The sequence below is a fragment of the Phoca vitulina genome, unplaced genomic scaffold (genome assembly GCF_004348235.1).
Source record: "Phoca vitulina isolate PV1807 unplaced genomic scaffold, GSC_HSeal_1.0 scaffold4, whole genome shotgun sequence".
NCBI classification, from domain to species: domain Eukaryota; kingdom Metazoa; phylum Chordata; class Mammalia; order Carnivora; family Phocidae; genus Phoca; species Phoca vitulina.
Genome location: NW_022589707.1, coordinates 49,387,282 through 49,409,136, shown reverse-complemented (window position 1 = coordinate 49,409,136; position 21,855 = coordinate 49,387,282). Strand labels below are relative to the sequence as shown.

General features: G+C 37.8%; 1 protein-coding gene across 2 annotated transcripts in view; it reads right to left on the bottom strand.

Annotated features, from left to right (window-relative positions):
* Window positions 1-21,407, bottom strand: part of SNX13 (sorting nexin 13) — a 123,240-nt gene extending 101,833 nt beyond the window's left edge. Inside the window, exon 1 of one of the 2 annotated variants that reach the window (XM_032401993.1) lies at window positions 21,170-21,407. In XM_032401993.1, coding sequence (XP_032257884.1) covers window positions 21,170-21,181 — 12 coding nt within the window. In that variant the 5' untranslated portion in view covers window positions 21,182-21,407. The remainder of the gene's footprint in view (window positions 1-21,169) is intronic. The other variant, XM_032401994.1, reaches the window with a different exon arrangement.
* Between the last annotated feature and the right edge of the window lie 448 nt (window positions 21,408-21,855).

The following is a 21,855-nucleotide window of genomic DNA, read 5'->3' as shown; positions in this document are numbered from 1 at the left end:
AATTAATAAAATGAGCTGCAATTAACCCATTTATTCTCGCAACAAATTTGAATCAGTTTAACAATTATAAATTTCTAGGTCCATTATACCTTAGCTAATCAAAGCTGAGTGGTTTCTTTGTGAAACTCACTTGAACTTCGACTCTCTATACTTAAAATTCAAACGTATAAATAAGGGAAGTTTGCCAATTTCTAAGTCTACTCCAATTCTTGCACACTGGGAAAAAATAAAACCCATCAAGAGCTGTACACAAATCTGAAACTGGACAATTACAATCATTCTGAAAAGCATCAAGAGTAAAAGAAAGAGTAAAGGCTTTGCTGGTGTTAGGTACAGCAGAGTGCCAAACACACATAAGCAGCAGAGTAAGTGTGCAGAACTATGCTATGCAGAATGGACCAAGCCTTGACACTCCAAAGCTGCCACCTGCCAGTGTCAGAACAAACAAACCAGGCCTCTAACTGCTCCCCAGGGAACCTGTGGAACAACAGCCCAGAACTCTGGGTCTCTCCACAGATCTTGCTCAATCAGTCCAAACCCCATTACCCCATAACAAAGAGAAGGGTACAAGGCTAGCGTTTCCTATGATGTTCAACCCATCAAGGTCAAAACTGACTCCTGAGAACCATTTACCCAATTAGCAACTGTCATCCACTATGGAATGAATATATTTTCCACATCAATTCTGAACGCACTATGCCCTGTTATGTTTGGTCACTACCAAGATAAATGTATTCAGTTATCAGTACTCTCTGGTACACTAACCACTGTACTGTTCTTGCTTTTTCCTCCACTATCCAACTTCCCACTGCTTCCCTCCCACCCAAAGCTTTCCTCTAGGTTTACGCTGTTCCATGGTTAAACAAACAAACAAACAAAAAACACACACCTACATCCTCAAAAACTTCACTGTTTGCTTTAAATAAAAGCCACTTCTCTCAAAGACTGCTTATTTTTTCATTTATCACTTACTCCGACTTTTTAATGCAGGGTCATGGTCCCACTCATAACTCCCAGTCAGTTTCCTGTAAGAACCTCTGTCCCTGTGCAATTCCTGCACCTTGGAATTAGCTGGGGGGATTTTAAAGTCCCATTGCCCAGGTTACACCACATACAAATTAAATTAGAATATCTGGGGATGAGAGCTAGCTATTAGGATTTCCGAGGTGCAGCAAAATTAAGGTAAGAGCATTAGTAGTTTGTTAAGTTCCCAAAGTTATTTCAACATGGTCACAGGGAGGAACTACTAATCTCGAAGGCATGCCTAACTGTTCATTCAAAACTCCTGATACATGACACTCAACATTCTTCTCTATCCCAAGTACTACATAACCTTGAATCATTTAATATACATATGGATAATCCATCCATCACTCTACTTTTAACATCATTAATATTTCAGCTTTGCCAACTTCCAGTGCAACTCTACTTTAGCCACTGTAAGACCACACTCTAGACTTCATCATCACCTTGTCTTCTCTGAATGGGAAATGTGAAAATTAATTATCTTATTCTCTGACTACAATCTTCCAGCTCTAAATTAGTTATACCAACTGTATCTATTTTTGTCATTCGGAGTTGCAGACACTTGATTCTTCTACTTTCTCCTTATTTAGCCCACTTCTGTATCCACTTCCCTATCTACACCGGACTCCACGGTTCACCATTTCAACCACTCTCTTGCCAATATCCCCATTTATCACATTATGTTGAAATTGCTTGTTTATTTTCTGATATATGCCATATGCTATAAGTCTCATGAGGACATAAACTGTGTATGTTTTGTTCATTGATGTATTCTTGGTGCCAAGTATTACATTTGGCACATGCAGTATGCTCTCAGTAGTATATACTGAACACACAGTATCCTGATCAATCATCGAATCAATGTTATACAAATCAAGATTTTTTTTTCCCAGTAATAATCTTCAACAGTTTATCTTCCTTTCTGATCATCAACCGGCATCTTAACACTTAAGTTCCACTTATCCTTGGTTTCTGTGTCAAATCAGTTCATTGAGTAACTGCTATCTATAGGGTAGGGGGAAGATAACAGTATAAAGTATACTAACAAACAAGAATCATTGGAAAAATTAGATAAACAATTCAGAAACTTATCAAAGCAAGAAAAGGTAATTCACATCACTACCTTAACCTTATTTTTACAAATTTAAGAAAATTCTCTTGTGTGTTTAAATATAGAGAAAGGTATGGAAGTAAATACGATTTTGAAAATGGAAAAAGCAAACAATACTTTTACTAAATATGCTTCTGCATTGGTTTACTTTTCAAAAATCATGTTATAGTGCAAATAATACTTCATTATTTTTAGATTGCACATACTACTTTTCCTACAAAAGACACACCATATCCTTAATTGATTTTATTAGCATTCAATTAACAATTCACTTAAAATATTTAAATGAATACACTATTACTAACATTTATTTCTAGCAAACTATGATCATAAAGGCTGTCATAACATTTGTACTCCTCTAAGCAAAAAATATGAAACATCCTTGAGATGCAAGGCATAATAGTTGGTCAAATTATGGTAATAATGAGGAAATAGCAAGACAATAATTTGAGAAAGCAAGACATAATAGTTGGTCAAATTATGGTAATAATGAGGAAATAGCTTAACACACACATGTCCTTTAAAACAGATTTGCATGTGGAAAATCTTTAAAAAAAATACTATTTGTATATTGCCAAGGTGTAATTATTTAAGTAGTTAATAAGAATTTTAAAACGTTTAGTAGGAAGTACGACATTAGGAAGATGGAGGTGATGAAGGCAGACACTGCTGCAAGTGACTGTGAAAAGGCAGCTGGACCATAAACAGAGATGATCCTCAAGAGTAACATTCTTGGACATAGAGTGATGCTGAAACAAGCCAGCCTAATAAAGGATCTCCAAAGTTAAGACCTAGAGACTCAAAATGTGCTAGGAGAAAAAAATAATGGGATAAGCACTGCAATTATCACGAGATAATGCAGCCAGGAATTTAGCGAGGGGGAGTAAGCAAACTACAGGGGCAAAGAGGGCAAGGCTGGAAATACACGGTGTCTCTGCTCTGGGAGGATTCCTCCTCCTCCAGGGGTGTGACTAACCATGAAGAACACTCAACAGGGCAACTGAAAACAGGAACACCGCAGAATTTCAGGTCACTGTAGTTAGCTTCCCCACTAAAGAGCATAGTGGTTGTTAATTATCCAACACTGCACAATGTAAAGATTTTATTTATTTATTTGACAGAGAGAGACAGCGAGAGAGGGAACACAAGCAGGGAGAGTGGGAGAGGGAGAAGCAGGCTCCCCACTGAGCAGGGAGCCAGATGCTTGATCCCAGGACCCTGGGATCACGACCTGAGGCGAAGGCAGACACTTAAGGACTGAGCCACCCAGGCGCCCCTCAACACTGCACAATGTAAACCCAACTCTTCATCACCCTTAAATTTCAGTAACGTCTTCTATAATCACATACACACCATCTCCATGATACTAAATTCACAAAAAAATTTTAAAAATTCAAGTTGGAGAAAACTGCAACAACTTAATTTCAGCTCTACTATTATCTACTTGGTCTCGATTATGCAATACTAGTAATACTATCTCTTGAAGATAACTACAAAAAATACATTGCAAAATGTAAATACCTTTTGACACCAAAAGCACAATCAACTAAAGAAAAGATAAATTGGCCTATATCAAAATCAGAAAATTTTGCACTCAAATGATACCATCAAGAAAATGAAAAGCCAACACACAGGAGAAAATACTTGTAAATTAAATATCTGATAATGAACCTCTACATATACAAAGAACTGTTAAAGCTAAATAAGAAAAAGACAACCCAAGTTTTAAAAGAGCATGAGATTCAAATACACATTTTCTCCAATGAAGATAAATGGTCATGAAAAGCACACGAAAAGATGTTCAACATCATTAAGCATAAGGGAAACGCAAATCAAAACCACTATGAGATACCACTTCTCACCTACCAGACAGCTATCTCTCAAAAAGAGAGATAACAAATAATATCAAGGATGTGGAAACTAGAAACTTCCTATATTGCTGGTGGGAATGTCAAATGGTGTAGGTGCTTTAGAAAACAGTTCACAGTTCCTCAAAAGGTTAAACATAGTTACCATATGATCCAGCAATTCCATTCCTACCACACATCCCAAGAGAAATGAAACATGTCCATACAAAAACTTGTACACAAGTGTTCATACCAGCATTATTCAGAATAGCACAAAAATGGAAATAACCCCATGTCTACCAACAGATGAAAGGATACACAAAATGTGGTGTACCTATACAATGTAATATCATTAGGCAATACAAGAAATTTGAAGTACTGATATATGCTACAACATGTATGAACCCTGAAAACATGCTAAGTGAAAGAAGCCAGTCACAAAAGCCACATATTCTGATTCCATTCATATAAAATGTTCAGAACAGGCAAAGCCATAGCGAGGCATTTGTGATAGCCTAGGGCTCAAAGAAGGAAGATTTGGGAATGATGGCTAAAGGGTGAGGGTTTTTCTATTTGGGAGTAATGAGTTCTACAACTTATTGCAGCAATGGAGGTGTAATTCTCTGTATTAAAAGTCACTGAATTATACCCTTTGAGTGAACTGTAGAGTATGTGAATAATATCTCAATAAAACCAGTTTTTAAATTACCACTTGCTAGCTAAACAACAAAAAAGAGTACATAAATAAGCAAAGCAGGCTAGACACACAAAAATGGAACAGAATCAATTCAAGATAAAAACAATTCTAAGGAATAAATATCTAAAAAATTACAGTGAAGAAGGAGTACTACCTTTAATGCAGTGGCTCTCAGCCAGGGACAACTTTGCTCCCCAGGAAACATTTAACAACATATGAAGCCATTTTTGGTTATCAAAAGGTGGGGGAGGGGGGTAAAGAAGAAGGTACTAGCACAGAGGCCAAGGATGTTGCTGTGTGCATCCTAATGCACAGGACAATCATTCACAACAATGAGGAGGAAAAAGAGGATGAGAAAGAGGAAAAAGAGAAGAAGGAGAAAGAAAGATGAAGAGATTACCTATTCTGGATTAAATATATTAACAATGATATTGCTGGAATAGATTCTGGTTCAGACTGGGGAAATCTTAATATAGTGAATATTCAACGATAAAAGGAAATTATTGGTAATTTTATTAGGTGTGACAATAATGCTGTAGTTATACTTTTTTAAATCCTCATTTAATACAATCCCTATCAAAATACAACAACATTTTTCACAGAACTAGAACAAACAATTCTAAAATTTGTATGGAACCACAAAAGACCCTAAATAGCCAAAGCAATCTTCAAAAAGAAAAGCAAAGCTGGAGGCATCACAATTCCGGACTTCAAATTATATTACAAAGCTGCAGTAATCAAAACAGTATGGTACTGGTACAAAAACAGACATATAGTTAACAGAACAGAACAGAAAACCCAGATATAAACCCACAACTATATGGTCAATTAATCTTCAACAAAGCAAGAAAGAACGTCCAATGGGAAAAAGACCATCTCTTCAACAAATGGTGTTGGGAAAACTGCACAGCAACATGTTAAAGAAAGAAACTGGACCACTCTTACACCATACACAGAAACAAACGCAAAATGGATGAAAGACCTAAATGTGAGACAGAAAACTATCAAAATCCTAGAAGAAAATACAGGCAATAACCTCTTTGACATCAGCCATGGCAATTTTTTTCTAGTTATGTCTCCTCAGGCATGGGAAACAAAAGCAAAAATAAACTAGTGGGACTACATCAAAATAAAAAGTTCCTGCACAGAGAAGGAAACAATCAACAAACTAAAATGCAACCCATGGGATGGGAGAAGATATCTGCAAATGATGTATCTGATAAAAGGTTAGTATGCAAAATATATAAAGAATTTACACAACTCTGGGACACCTGGGTGGCTCAGTCTCAGTCAACTGATCCTCTGCCTTAGGCCTCAGGTCATGATCCTGGAGTTCCTGGATGGAGCCCAGAGGCAGGCTCCCTGCTCAGCAGGGAGTCTGCTTCTCCCTCTCCCTCTATTCCTCCCCCCACTCATGCTTTCTCTCTCACTCACTCTCTCTCAAATAAATAAAATCTTAAAAAGAAAAGATTTACACAACTCAACACCCAAAAACCCAATAATCCAATTGAAAAATGGGCAAAAAACACGTACAGACATTTCACCAAAGAAGACATCCAGATGGCCAACAGACACATGAAAAGATGTTCATCATCACTTACCATCAGGGAAATGCAAATCAAAACCACAATGAGATAGCACCTCACACCTGTCAGAATGGCTAAAATCAACAACACAAGAAACAACACGTGTTGGTGAGGATGTACAGAAAAAGGAATCCTAGTGCACTGCTGGTGGGAATGCAAATTGGTGCAGCCACTCTGCAGAACAGTATGGAGGTTCCTCAAAAAGTTAAAAATAGAACCTCCCTATAACCCACCAATCACACTACCGGGTATTTACCCAAAGAATTCAAAAACACTAATTTAAAGGGATATATTCACCCCTACGTTTATCATAGCATTATTTACAATAGCCAAGATATGAAAGCAACCCAAGTGTCCATCGACTGATTAATGGATAAAAATGTGAAATGTGTGCATATATATGGAATTTTATCCAGGCATGAAATCTTGCCATTTGCAAAGACATGGATGGAGCTAGAGGGTATTATGCTAAGTGAAATAAGTCAGAGAAAGACAAATACCCTATGATTTCACTCATGTGTGTTATTTAAGAAACAGGCAAAGCGGAAAGAGGAGGGTTGAAATCAAGAAACAGAGACTCACAATTATAGAGAACTGATGGTTTCAAAGGGGAGGTGAGTGGGGAGGTGGGTTAAACAGGTGATGGAGCTTAAGGAGTACACTTGTCATTATGAGCACTAGGTAATTTTGGAATTGCTAAATCACCATATTGTACATCTGAAACTGATATAACACTGTATGCTAACTGTATTGGAATTAAAATAAAAACTTTTTTTAAAAAAGATTTTATTTATTTGACAGAGACACAGTGAGAGAGGGAACACAAGCAGGGGGAGTGGGAGAGGGAGAAGCAGGCTTCCTGTGGAGCAGGGAGTCCGATGCGGGGCTCGATCCCAGTGGGATCATGACCTGAGCCAAAGGTAGACAATTAACGACTGAGCCACCCAGGCACCCCTTAAAATAAAAACGTAAAAAGCCAAAAAAAATCCATACTCTTGGGAGATTATGAGAGTATTCTGAGGAGAAGTGACATAATATCTGCAATTTACTTTAAAATGATTCAGCTACAACAACAAAAATAACACACAGAAGAGTCAGAAATAAAGCAAATATGACAAAATGTTAACAATACAGGTACTTGGTACATGAGTGCTAAAGGCATTATTTTTCAAGGTTTCTGTATGTTTGAAAAACTGCACTTTAAAACATTGATTAAAATTATATATTTTATATATACTTTATATATATTTTATATATTTCTATAAATACTTTAAAGATGTTCTTTCCGAATAATGGAGAGTGTCTTAATTCATTACATTTCTTGAAACAACGATGGAAATGTTTTATTGGGGAAGAGGGCATTATTCCACTATATTCCTCAAGACCAGAAAGAAAACAACAACAAAAAAAAATTAAAATCTTGAATGTCCAGGTTTCTCAGTAATTTTCTTCCTATTCCATAAATACCTTACTATATCACTAAACTAAAATAAAATGTATTGTTCTAATATAATACAGTATTGCACTAGGCTTTTCTAACCCAACAATTGGTCTACTGTCTACCTACCTTTTTTGGGTCACATTATACTACATAAAGATTCTCAAACATCAAGTCCATTCTCTGGTGCAGCTGGGTGGCTCCTGATTTCAGCTCAGGTCATCATCTCAGGGTCCTGAAATCAAGCCCTACCCTGCTCAGCCTGGATCCTACTGGAGATACTCTCTCTCCCTCTGCCCCTCCCCTGGCTCTCCCACATGCGCATGCATGCTCTCTAAATAAATAAATGAATATATAAATAAAATCTTTTTTAAAAAAATCAAGACCATTCTCTATCATTACCTCATACTGAAAAATAAGCTTAGTTACATGGCAATTCATATTCAGTGCCTTTGACAAAAATGAATTATAAAGAATGAATTTAACTAATACACCTGAAGATTTCCAAGTACAAAAGTGTTCCTCTACTAAAATCCACAAAACTTTTAGCGCAGCAGTTCACAGGCACAAAAGCAAGACAAACCAGGCCATATTCCTAAATGGCCCCTCTTCTCTCTCATTCACACATGACTAGAACAATACACGAATGCAAGTTTCAATATTCAAACTCAACTTTTGCTTTCCCCCATCATACATCATCCAAGGGTAAATCAAAACAACACAAGCCTATCACAGTTGAGAGACCTAGATCTTTAATGCAAAGCCTAGCCATGAACTCTCACCAATCTTCTACCGTTTCTTCTTATGAAAAGGAGCATCCTCTAACACAATAGTCAGAGCCACCATTTACTACGTGCTTCGTATTGGCTAGGACCTTTGCTAACCACTTTATATATATTTAATTCTCACAACAACTCTGACATTAAGTTATATTACTAACTCTCTTCTACAGATGAGGAAACCGCTAACTCATAGAACTGGGCCATGAACTGAGCTTGCTTTAAAATTCAAGCATGTTTTGAACCATTATTTTACACTGACTCTCAAGTAGACTTTTTTTTAAAGGAAGCGGGGAGGGGATGGGCAAGATTCTACACACAATATCTGAATAATAAAATAAAAGTGATTTATTGAGATTCAAAAATTCAATTTATCAGAAAAACCTGAAGTAACTAAACTGACACTAACATCCTAAATCCCTTGTAGTCTTTAAAAATCTGATGTAGATTTTGTAAGTAATAGTATTCAGATAACTTCTAGGGTATGTTCTAGAGTTGGCACAGATACATATAAATTTCCTTCACATTCCTAACAGCTGTACAGTAACAGCTCAATATCAAAACAATGACCCTGAAAGTACTACAAGGTCCTTTTAATTCACAATAAAAAAACAAAGCTCAACAGTGTTCATTAACTCAGAGATCATGAGTCTTTTTAATGAAGACAAATTCAGACAAGAGGCATATCATAAAAAAATTATACTGCACTATATTGTTTTAAATATATATATACTGTTTTATTTGTTCACCTCTTAAATTAACAACAGAAAAATATTTTTATACCCATTCGTGGTAAGTTAAAAATGAAAATGGCCTGTTTAATTTATTGGCAAGAGGGAGGAAAGGGTAAAGGTTAGGGGAAAAGCCCTGAGAGGGCAAGCTGCAAGCTTACAGACAGGAGAATAATGAAAGAAGCAAGGGAAAGTAATCAACACATCCACAAAGCATCACCAACAAGAAGGAAAAAATAAGTACAGAAAGGAAAATAAAGACAGATACAGATTCACCCACAAAGGATTTTGATGGTGTAATCTCCGGCTAAGTAAAATGTTTTTATAACAGGAACACCCCCTCCTTGTGTATAAGTTTATTATTGGATGAATGCAGATAGGCGGCTGTTGTATGAAGGGACTGAAATAATGTATATGCTTAGTATCCATTATTTAGACTTGTAAGTACAAATTTTATTTGTAATAACATAGCCCTCAGTCCTTTCCTTAACTCACTGCACAATACTAATACAAATCACGCCACTATATATATTTTTTAAACAAAGGATTTTTACATTCCTCGCCTATTCCCTATAAAAGGAACAATCCAAAAGAAGAGCTTATATAAATTCAAAGCTACTTTACGTAAAACTTTATCAAAATGACAAGAATCATAGTACTTCTCATAACAGAAAACTATGTAACACTGACATTTTTAAAGCCAGTGAATATGAAATTGTACTACACTTTTTCCCTTTCACTCACCTGCAGTAAAAGCTTTAATATAGAAGAGATATACCGGTTAGTCAAAAGTTCTAGTTATGACCAATTCATATTGTACAGGTATCACCTCTTCGATTTCCTCCTGAAATTCAGTCTAAATCTAGCTCTCAACATAATACATAAATTAGAAAGTTAGTAAAAACTTAGACAGAAAGGGAAGAATTAGATCATCTGGGTCAAAGAGGGCTTCTTTGTTTTATTTGACATTTTAAAACCTCCACTATGAAACAAAGAACACAGAAAACAACTTCAAACACTAAATTCTAAGTTATGAAAATAAATTACTTGCTATTTACATCTGAAGAAATAATAAAACCTAGTATTTACTGAATGTTACTGTGGGAAACATTATTCACAGGATTTAACGTGTCATTTCACTTAATACTTACTGGCGTAAGTACCATTAATTTACAGTCACGCAGATGAGAAAACTAAGGTTCAAAAAAGTTAATAACTTTCCAAAGTCAAAATGCTCTGAAGTGACAAAACTTTGATTCAAATCCAAATAATCTGACACCAGCCATCGCTCTTAATCTTCAGCATACACTCTTCAGAAATTAGAATGTTCAATTTGTGATTAGAAAATACATATATGTACGTATATAAAGATTTATAGATAGGTAGAAAAAAGATGACTAACACTCTGCGCCCCAGTACAAAGATAATCACACTAAATTTTGCATTAGTGCCTATTACTTGATTCAATATTCTGAGTTATCAGACATTAACTTGCTGAGCTTTAGTTCATAAAACACACTTTTAATAAATTATAAAATATTCTGAAACCTAATTGATTTTTCTAAAATTTTTATGTAACAACATACCCACTCTTTGTAAAATACGTTATATTTCAGGGGTTTTTTTCTTTATTGTTACACCTTTCAAGCTGCCTTCAACCTCCCCCATCCCATCTCCTCTTATTCTGCTTTGACCAGGATTCGACTATTCCAAAGGTTTAAGTGTTGAGCACTTAGGTGCTACCTCAAGAAAATGTGTCAGGGGCGCCTGGGTGGCTCAGTCATTAAGCGTCTGCCTCCAGCTCAGGTCATGATCCCAGAGTCCTGGGATGGAGCCCCGCATCAGGCTCCCTGCTCGGCGGGAAGCCTGCTTCTCTCTCTCTCCCACTCCCCCTGCTTGTGTTCCCTCTCTCGCTGTCTCTCTGTCAAATAAATAAAATCTTTAAAAAAAAAAAAAAAAAGAAAATGTGTCAGATGTTAGTAATTAACATCGGGCATAAAAATAGCTGTTATATTAATAACTGCAGTCTGATTAAATACCCTGAGAAAAATATACCATCTCAAATAAACTCGAGAAGACACATCAAGAACTAATCTAAAGTACAATATTATGACTTAAAGAAACACTGGATAACACATATCTTAAAATCAGACCAACTCCTGCCCAAAATTTATGTAATAACTAAAATGAGATGAATTTTATTTCATATTTAATTCTTCCATTAACACGGCACAACTTCAATCAGTTTTATAATTTCCAAGCCTCAAATGATAGTGAATCCAAAAGCCATTCTCCACACATGCACGTTGTCACTCAACTCTAGCCTTAAAAGTCACAATACAAAGAATCACACACTCTCTAGTGCCAAACCATAGCCAGGCTAAAAATAGCTCCAGGGTTCCAGGAGCAAAACCAATTCAGGTTTAAGCATAGTAACATCCAAGGACTCTCCAATCATGCAGAGCTCCAGTGAAAAGCAAAAGCAAGACTGGGGATTTCACAGATGCATCAGATAAAAAGGTTCCTCAGGAAATTGGGAGAAAACAGTGCAATAAACCAACAACAGTAAATTATTCCAGATGATGTATATAAAGTGTCTGGTACTAACTTAAAGATCATAAACCAGTTTAATTTTCAAAGCTGAACACAGAATTGTTTCATTGAACTTTTCTGGTACATACCATTTCTGAATTTATAATGGAACTGTAGATGGCTTGAAATGATCTAACAATGTTCTGTCTCTAACAATGACACAGAGAGGCTTTTTAGTCAAGAGATTATGGTAGCAGCTGCCCTCCTTGAAAATGTACCCCCCAAATTTCCAACTTTTTGAAACCCATGACCAAATTTTTCTTCAAACTTGAAGACTTTCAAGATAGCATTAAAGGTTATACAAACTGTGAAACACTCAACAAAACACCACAAAAATCAGCATTATTGTACTGTGAGAAACGAAGTTTTATCTAGCTCAGGAATACAAATTTTAAGTAGTACACATAAAATCATAATAAAAATCAAGTATTAAGATATACAAGATAAAATCTAAGTTGTTCTTGCATTTGTAATTGGTCATATGAAAATAAGATCAATCTAACCATATTTTTACCTGTAAGAAAAATTAAGACAGAAAAACATTCTAAAGAAAAGTCTGGTGTTCAGCTTTTTTTGGTCAAATTTCTGTTTTGTGATCCCAAACACAATATTCAACCACAGTATCCTATTAAAAACTATCTAATGGACACTGATAGTAACCAATCCTTGAAAGGTAATTAATGTGATAGCATTAATTTATGGTAGACAATTGTTGTCTTAATTATTTTTCACTTTTACCTTAATCTTACTGAAAAGAATATTTAACATTCATTCCCTCAAAAGATATTTAATGAGGAGCAGGAACTGGGAACACAACTGTGAGCCCCACCTTCAGGAGCTTGCAATCAGTAAGGAAGAAACACAAAATAAACATATAAATGAATATATAATAGATGAGGGTGGAGACTAAGCATTACTTTCATCAGGGTAACAGAATTCAGCTGGATCCTTCAGTAGACTATGGTAGACCCCTTATGGAGATTTAAAGAGTCTTTTCAGGAAAAAAACAAAAACAAAGAACATGACAAATTCACAGATTTTTTTGCCTCTCTGTTTTCTTTTTTTTTTTTTTTCATTTATTATGAATTAGCTTGAAGCAAATACAGACAGGAGAGATGGGTTGACTCTTCAATAGCAAGGAGAAACTCATTTTAGAGCTGCCATCTCATCCAAACTGGTAGTTTTACCTGGAGTTATAAAGCTAATGCAAGTAATTACCTTTTAATTACATACTCCAACCTTTTCTTCCGCTTAATTTTTCATCCTTTAATTATGTTATCTGTTTTATTTTGACAAAAGACCTCAAGGCTTCAGCTGAATGATTGACAAACTGGCACAATTTAGCTCTGATAGTGAACTTCCTGAGGGCAGGTTTCAGATCTGACTCACTGCTTCAGCACCAGAACTTCTCAGGTGCCTACCACACAGTAGGTGAATTTGTGTTTGGTGAACAAATTAAACCACAAAAATTAATCTCTAGTGCAAGTTATAACCAAAGCCTTATGGAAATTATCCTAAACAACAAGTTTTCCTTTCAAGAATTTATCAGGGTTGATTAAAAGATTTCTTTTCCCACAAATATTTAATATGTAGAAATGACTGCTAACCCTCAAATTAAGTAACCTTTTTCAAAATATTTTTTAGAACTTCTTTTTCAAAAATGCTTTGGAATCAGTTTACCAACTACACAGGAAACTAACCTCATTACTAGTTTGCAAGACAGGCTCTAAGTCTACTTTTTTTTTTTCCTTTCACTTCTTTTAATCTATTCTCTGCCTCCCCCTATGCACCAATAGCCAGGAGGCACCCTCTTTCTCCGGGGATCCATCCATCCACTCACTAAGAAGCCAATGAGCCATAAAGCTAGATGGAGCCTAGGACTTGGATTCATATCAGTGCAAGGCATACAGAAAAAGAACTTGATGTATTAACCACTAATACTTGTATAATGATTGACAATTTACAAAGTTGTACTCTATCATTTTATCTGATCTTCACAACAATATGAGAGCCGCTAGGAAGTGCTATTATCCAATTTTATAAACAAGGTAACTAAGACTCAAAAATTTCAAACAACTTCCCTAATGTCACATCATAAATAAGTGAAGTCGGGACTCATCCTTATACTACTTAACATGTAGATTATTTGTCTGTTGCCTCACTACTGTGGTAGGTGTAATTTATTGATAGACATGAGGATGCATCACCACCATGAGTCCAGCCTATTTATTCACTCAATTTTAACCCCTTTTTTAGGTAAAATAGTTTAAAAGCTGTCCACTTGCATTAATTCAAGATCTAGTGTTGTAACATAACAATTCAATATTTAGTGTTGTAACATAATAATAAAAAAAAGGCAAAAAAAAAAAAACAACTAAACCTGAGAAATAGAAAGTCAATTTCAGATTAACATCAATAGAGAGGACACTTAATGGTCTGTAAAACCACAAAATTTCAAAACACATTGTAAAAACCATACTCTGAGACCCTCACTCAGGGAATGCCATAAAGTCACTTAGCTTCACCCCCAAATGGCTAGCTACTGAGTGATCAGCACTGAAAACTTCCCCATGATAGAACCTATTTTCTTCCTCTTCCAAAAGCTCGTCCTTTTCCATTATTACTCAGCTAACACAGCTTGGTTGATTCCACCTGAAGCAAACATCCTCTCATAACCTTTTTCTTCTCCCTTTAAGAGATTTCTCTTCATTCCACAGTTATACTAGAAATGAGACTAAACCTAAGTAAGCTGTGAAAAGCTATATATATGCTGGCAATTGCTACATAAAGAGATGAAAAGCAAATAGGTTTTCCAGTGGCCTTATGACATATAACCAATACCTTTAATCTTTTTTTTTTTTTAAGATTTTATTTATTTATTTGTCAGAGAGAGAGCACAAACGCTGCAGGGGAAGAGTGGTGGCAGAGAGAAGCAGACTCCCCCCGACTGAGCAAGGAGGCGGATGCAGAACTCACTCCCAGGACCCTGGCATCATGACCTGAGCTGAAGGCAGATGTTTAACCGAATGAGCCACCCAGGCGTCCCTACCTTTAATCTTTAAAACTACAAACATTTCTACTTATTTCTTAGTTCTTCTCCCAAATTTAATTCTGTATTTTCCCAAATAATTTCATAAACTTGTAGCAATTAATGTAACTTTTATTTTTTTATAAAGATTGTATTTATTTGACAGGAGTGAGAGAGAGCGGGCATGAGCCAGGGGAGGGGCAGAGAAGCAGACTCCCCGCTGAGCAGGGAGCCAGATGTGGGACTGATTCCCAGGACTCTGGGATCCTGACCTGAGCCGAAGGCAGATGCTTACCTGACTGAGCCACCCAGGCACCCAACATAATAACACTTTTAATCATAAACATACGTAGACTAGTTAAGAAAATATTTTTTTATCAATGTCTATGGAAAACTGGTCAACAAACTTTGGAACAATCCATCCAAACACCAGAGTCATATACACTGATATCTCCCTATCTAGGACTCCCAAGGATAGTTATGAAAAACTAAAACCTCTATTTTAATATTTCAAAATACTGAATGGAAGACATGTTTAATATAAAGTTGTAGGGCGTAACTAAAATGTCACATATATTTGCTTTTGCTTGAAATTCTATCAACTAGCTAGCAACCTACTGATCAGGAATGATGAACAAGGAGTATATGTGTGCTAGATTAATAAAATATAATGAAAATATTTATGAATATTATTTATAAACTCGGAAAATCTGGAATCAAAAGGGGAAAAAATAAATCAAAGGCCCTTTAAAATTTTTAAGATTTTATTTTTATTTATTTTTTTAATATTTTATTTATTTATTTGACAAAGAGAGAGAGACATCGAGAGAGGGAACACAAGCAGGGGCAGAGGGAGAGGGAGAAGCAGGCTTCTGGCTGAGCAGCGAGCCTGACGTGGGGCTCGATCCCAGGACCCTGGTATCATGACCTGAGCCGAAGGCAGACGCTGAATGACTGAGCCACCCAGGCGTCCCGTTTTTATTTTTATTTTTAAGTGATCTCTACATCCAACATGGAGCTTAAACTCACAACCCTGAGATCCAAAATCACACATTCTACCAACTGAGCCAGCCAGGTGCCCCACCCATTTAAAATTCTTGAGAAATGGTTGGCAATATTCAACTCGGTTTATCAAAAGATGCTAAACAATGTTGTGTGTACAGTTAGCAGCCAGCCCCATTCTAGACAGTAATGTCCTTCCATTCCCCTTATAAAATCTCTTTCCTACTTCCTAACATCCTTTAGGTGCCAATGGAGCTATGATTCTTGTTCTGGTTAGAAGCCTTTACAGTATCATTAATCATTTAAAAAACAGCTCGTGTAGTTTAAAGATTAACGCATCCCAAGAATATTTCTCTTAACAAATATATTAACAAAAGCAAGGCATAATTTTTTACTAAACACTTCTTATTGGCAAGAGTGTGTTAAAAAGAGCCCCCAAAACCCTTCCCTGCTGCACAACTCATCACATCTCAGGATTTCCCAGAGAGACACACAAGAAACTCTGTTAAGTCTCTGTATTATCTGTATTAGAGTTCTCCAGAGAAACAGAACCAATAGGAAATAATAGTTTTTTTTTTTTAAGGGGGTTTATTATGAAGGAGTGGTTCACATGATTATGGGGGCTGAGAAGTCCCACAGTCTGCCATCTGAAAGCTGGAGACCCAGGAAAACTAGTGGTAATTCAGTCCAAAGGCCTGAGAACCAGGGGACCAATGATTTAAATCCCAGTCCAAGGGAAGAAGATAAAATGAGATGTGATGTCCCAGCTCTAGTAGTAAGGCAGAGGGGAAAAAAGGGCAAATTCCTCCTTCCTCTACCTGTAGTTCTTATTCAGGCCCTCAAGGGATTAGAGAGTGCCCACCCATAATAGGAAGAGCAATCTACTTTAAAGAGTCCACTGATTCAAATGTTAATCTCATCCTCATCCAGATACACCCTAAAAGACACACCCAGAAATACTGTTAAATCTGGGCACCCTATGGCCAGTTAAACTGACAAATAAAATTACCCATCACATGGTTAAGCAATTTTGCAATAGAATGCAAACTCTATCACCTTTGAGAGCAAATCACCTATCAAAAGCTATGAAAAATCCCGAAAGAACAAACTTCCTTTGTGCAAATATCTATAAAACGTATTTGAAACACAAAATTTTATTCCCTTAACAACTATTAATCTGGGACTTCTAAAAGTGCTAGAGTCCGCCTTTTCCCATCTGTATCTTGTTAACCACAAGAGCTACAATTAGTGTCAATACATAAAAACCAATAAATCTGGGTGGCAGTGACTTAACACAAATATAAACCATTTTTATTTAACATTTACTAATGCCTCACATTTGCACACAACCCGAATTATTAAGCTTAAACAGCTACAATGTTTTACTACATATTTTTGAAAGCACAAGACAAATGTCAACGGGCTGGTAACTGCTTGTTATGCAAAAAACAACCTCCAGAGTATACCACAGCCCTGGTTTAAATTCAACATATTTTCCTACATCTTCTATACCTTTAGTTCTCTGTAATAATAAATGCTCAGAATCATAACCCTAATAGCTTTTGAAAAAAAGTTTAAAAATGTGTTTAAAGAAAATCCATTGATAAATACTTCTTTATATCCTAATGTATTTCATTATATTCTAATGATGCGAAAATTCAGATTAACTGAAACAAATCCTCAAGTAAACATCCCATACCCTAATTCTGATATATGTAAATTTATACTTTTTTTTAAAAAGAGAGCAGTGGAGGATGAATAGGTATTAAACAAATAATTTTCAAGTATACTTTTGACAAATAGGAGTAACATTAAGAAGAAGAAGTCCTAACAGGGGCAAAGACAGTAGAAGGGGAAAAAGATTAACTAGACATTTAAAACAAACAAATCTGTCATCCCTATGTGGAAAATGTAAAAGACACATGGATATGGCTAGCAAGTCTTTTAAATATTTCATTTGTATTGATAATGAAAATAATACAAATTAAAGCCAAAAAGTTTAAATCGAAAACTGTTACCTGCCCTTTAGAGAGAAAAAAAAAAGGGGGGGGGGCAAGAGGACCTACTGGGCTGTACTTTCAATTCACACTTATCTATCATATCACAGGTTTCAAAGTTCAATATACATATTAATTTGCTCAACTAGGTAATTTTTCCATTAACTTAAGATGGCTCTTAATTGATCACTTGCATAGTTTCTCATTTCTGTAAAGGTTTCAAAGACCTATTTTGACAAAATGCAAAACTGAAGTTTCATATGCATGTTTATCATTACTGTTATTATTATGTATCTATATACTTGGCATCCTCATCCTGGTTCAAAAAAAAAACTTAAACCTAAAAATAGTCTCTACTGATGATTATCAGCTACAAAAGAAAATTAATGATGCATTCCACACTGAGCCACAAAAACAGCACACAATGTGGAATAAAAGGACCTAGGTGTGACTCTTGGTTCCACCACCTGTTACATAATTTTAAGCAAACTATTTTAACTCTCAGTCGTCTCATCTGGCTATCGAGGACAGTATCTCCTACCTCAATGCTGAGATGTCAAAGAACCAAGCAGATAGTACCACTCACCACTTTCTGAGCACAGGGTCTGCTTGTTGAACAAGAGATTCTTTTGTAACATAGCTCATCATTATATATTTTAAGATCTAACATGAATTAAATCACTTCCCCTAATATCTCCTGATCTACGTTAGAACGAGGAGAAGCAATAAAACGGAGTCCCACACTATTAATTTTTTAGTAACCAATATTGAGTAAAATTTTCTAATATATTTCAAAACGGACTATTTCTGAGCATTAGAAACAAAAAGCTAAGGTAAAGTAAAAAGTCTTTCTCAAGTAATAATTCTCAGTTTACCTACTGACAATATTCAGACAAGACAGTAGTGTATTAGGGGCGCCTGGGTGGCTCCGTTGGTTAAGCAACTGCCTTCAGCTCGGGTCATGATCCCGGAGTCCTGGGATCGAGTCCTGCATCGGGCTCTCAGCTCCAGAGGGAGCCTGCTTCTCCCTCCAACCCCCTACCCTCTCTCGTCTCATGCTGTTTCTCTCTCCCTCTCTCAAATAAATAAAATAAAATCTTTTAAAAAAAGATAGTAGTGTATTATAAAATCGATCAAGAGAGCTGAAAATTACTCACTGAAAGCTATACAGTCAGAATTCTGTACTAGGTCAGGAGATGGGATTCAAGTTTCACATTTGCAACTAATAAATGTTGACCTTGGACCAGTCTCTGGGCTTCAGTTTTCTAATCTATAAAATGACTACTAAAAACCAAAGATAAAATCCAAGTACCATTTAATCTGGGCCTTCGTAGTAGTTAACAGAATGGACTCGGAAGGGACTGCCAAGGTGGGAAACCTGGATCGGCCACTTACAAGCTTTGCACCAGTAACACACACAAAGCACTACAGTACATCTTACTGGCATCAATGACTTACTATTTAAAATATTTCACTGAAACACAAAATCATTTTACAATACAGAAGCTTAGAAGGTACAGTCCTTCCAAATCAAGGCACTAGCATTTTACTAGCAGACAATGAGCTCATGTGATAGCATTACAACTCTTTAAAACATGCTAGCCTAAGCCAAGTTTCATCATAAGATCATGTCATAAAATATCACACGTTAAAGACTCCACTGAAACTTATTATAAGGCTAATTATTCTCACCAAAATATCACACTGAAGGTAAAAATACAACTTCCGCTACTCAGATCTTTTTTTTAACCTAATACTGCTAATGACAACAGAAAGTTATGATATATCATAATCTCTGAGAATTTAATAAACTCCAGGAATGAAAAATATGTGAAATTTAGAAATATTAAGTGAGGGGCGCCTGGGTGGCTCAGGCCATGATCCCAGGGTCCAGGGATCAAGCCCCAAATCGGGCTTCCTGCTGAGCAGGAAGCCTGCTTCTCCCTCTCCCACTCCCCCTGCTTGTGTTCCCTCTCTCGCTGTGTCTCTCTCTGTCAAATAAATAAATAAAATCTTAAAAAAAAAAAAAAAAAAAGAAGTATTAAGTGAGCTACAAACTACTAGAAGTAAGGAATTCATGAATTACAATCAACCAGTAAGTATTTACCAGAGACATAGCCGAGGCTCTGTGCGCAGATCAAGTGCAAATACCAAAGTGTGAACTTCCTCAGAGGTTTATCAAATTGGAAAGGCAAGTAAATCCTTTTTCATCACATTTTAACACAACAAAAGCCACTCATCTACAAACGATTTTATTTCCTTTCGGCCCAGGTAGGAATACTTCCTGTTGACCATTAAAATTGTTTCCTATCTTTAACTCAGCCCACAAAGATGCCCAAACTAGTCCCTGACAGCTGACATGGGAACCTTCAAAGGACTTCAAGCAAGTAGCTTCTAAGACATTTCCTCAAATCCACAAGCTGCAGAATTTATCTTCAATGACGCCTACACCAGCATATACCACTACACATAACTGTGTTAACTTGGGTCAAGTATCCAATTAGACCAATTTAGTTCTTGCTCTTAAAGTATTGCTAGTAAAGGCAAACTCTACTTCTTCAAAAAGTCTGCTTTTTGCAATGGACATGAGGCACTAGAAAAGGGACACTGATTGGCTAGTCATAGTTGCCCTACTTCCATTTCAGGTTCAAGTTTAAAAAAAAAAAAAAAACTGTTCCACAAAGGGTACCAAGGGAGCCTTAAGCAAATCAAGAGTGTAGATGCTAAACTGAACTTTCTGATTCCTACGATTCAAAAAGGTGACAGGGTGTGGGGGTGGGGAGGGGGTACGGTGATATAACTGGGCTATTCAAGTGTCGCTTGAGAAAGAAGGTCCACTTCACGAAGTAGGCAAAGTAGGGGGTGGGTAAAAACCGGTCTGGCCAAGTGACAAACCCAGGATGCTGACTGAGCTTGGAGGTGGAGGGCCCTGGAGGCCGGGACCGGAGAAGGGAGGTCTCGGGCAAACCGTAGGGGAACAGGAACCAGCAGCAATGCAGAGAGACCAACGCTGCCACAGAGCAGCGTGTAAGGGGACACCACGAAGGAAGCGATGAGTTAGGAGGCAGCGACAGCAGGAGGGTGACCAGTGCCACGGGCGACGGTCAAGTGGCAACTGCGAAAGAAGAGGCACAGCAGCCGGAGGTGGCGGGACTCTGTTGAGTCAGCACAGCTCCTATTCATAGGGGCACTTGTAGGATCCCCGCTGCTCCTCGGGCCCCGGGGCCCGCTACGGAGGGTCAGGCCCGCGGGCGGGAGAAATGATGTTCTCGGAAGAGCTGGCGCCGGCCCCTTCCCCATTTCACAGGTAAACACTGGCCGCCGTCGCCGCTTACCTCTGTTAACATTATTACACCCCGGGGAAGTGAGCTCCTCCCTAGCCTCGCCGCATGGCAACAGCCGTAGCAGCAGCGAAAACTGCCCGAGCCGCCGCCAACGGCCGAAACAGCTCCTTCAGTCCTCTCCCGGGCGGCGGCTTTACTCGGCTTTGCTGGCTTCCCCCCGGCCCGGCTGCTCGCGACGGACGCGCCGCCATCTTGGAAGAGCGACGTCCGCGTCTCTCTGCGACGTGCGCTCCCATTGGTGAGCGCAGGAGCCGCCGGCGACTCGTGACCGTCTCCATGGCGCCGGCGCGTGGGGAAGTGGAGGCGGACGCCTCGCGGCCCACTCGGCCACGGCGGTGAGGCCTCCAAAGCTGGGTTCCCAGGCGGACTTGGGACTGCCGGGAGTGGAGACGGGGCCCAGCGCAGGGCCAGCCCGGGATCCGGCGCGCGCGTCCGCAGAGTTCGCTCGTCCTCCGCCGCACGCCGGGGTGGGCCGACTCTGGGGTGGAGCGAGACCCGCAGAGACCGAGCCTTTGACTGATGGCGCTGCGGACCTCGCGCGTCTCGGGGACAAGGCGGCAGATGTCCTGTAGAAAAACTTTCCTCTCGCATTTCCTTTGCCCAGCAGCGACCGAGGAGCATGCGGAGGGTCGGGTCCCTCCGCGAATGGGGTTAAATATGATCTGAAACTGCTCCCC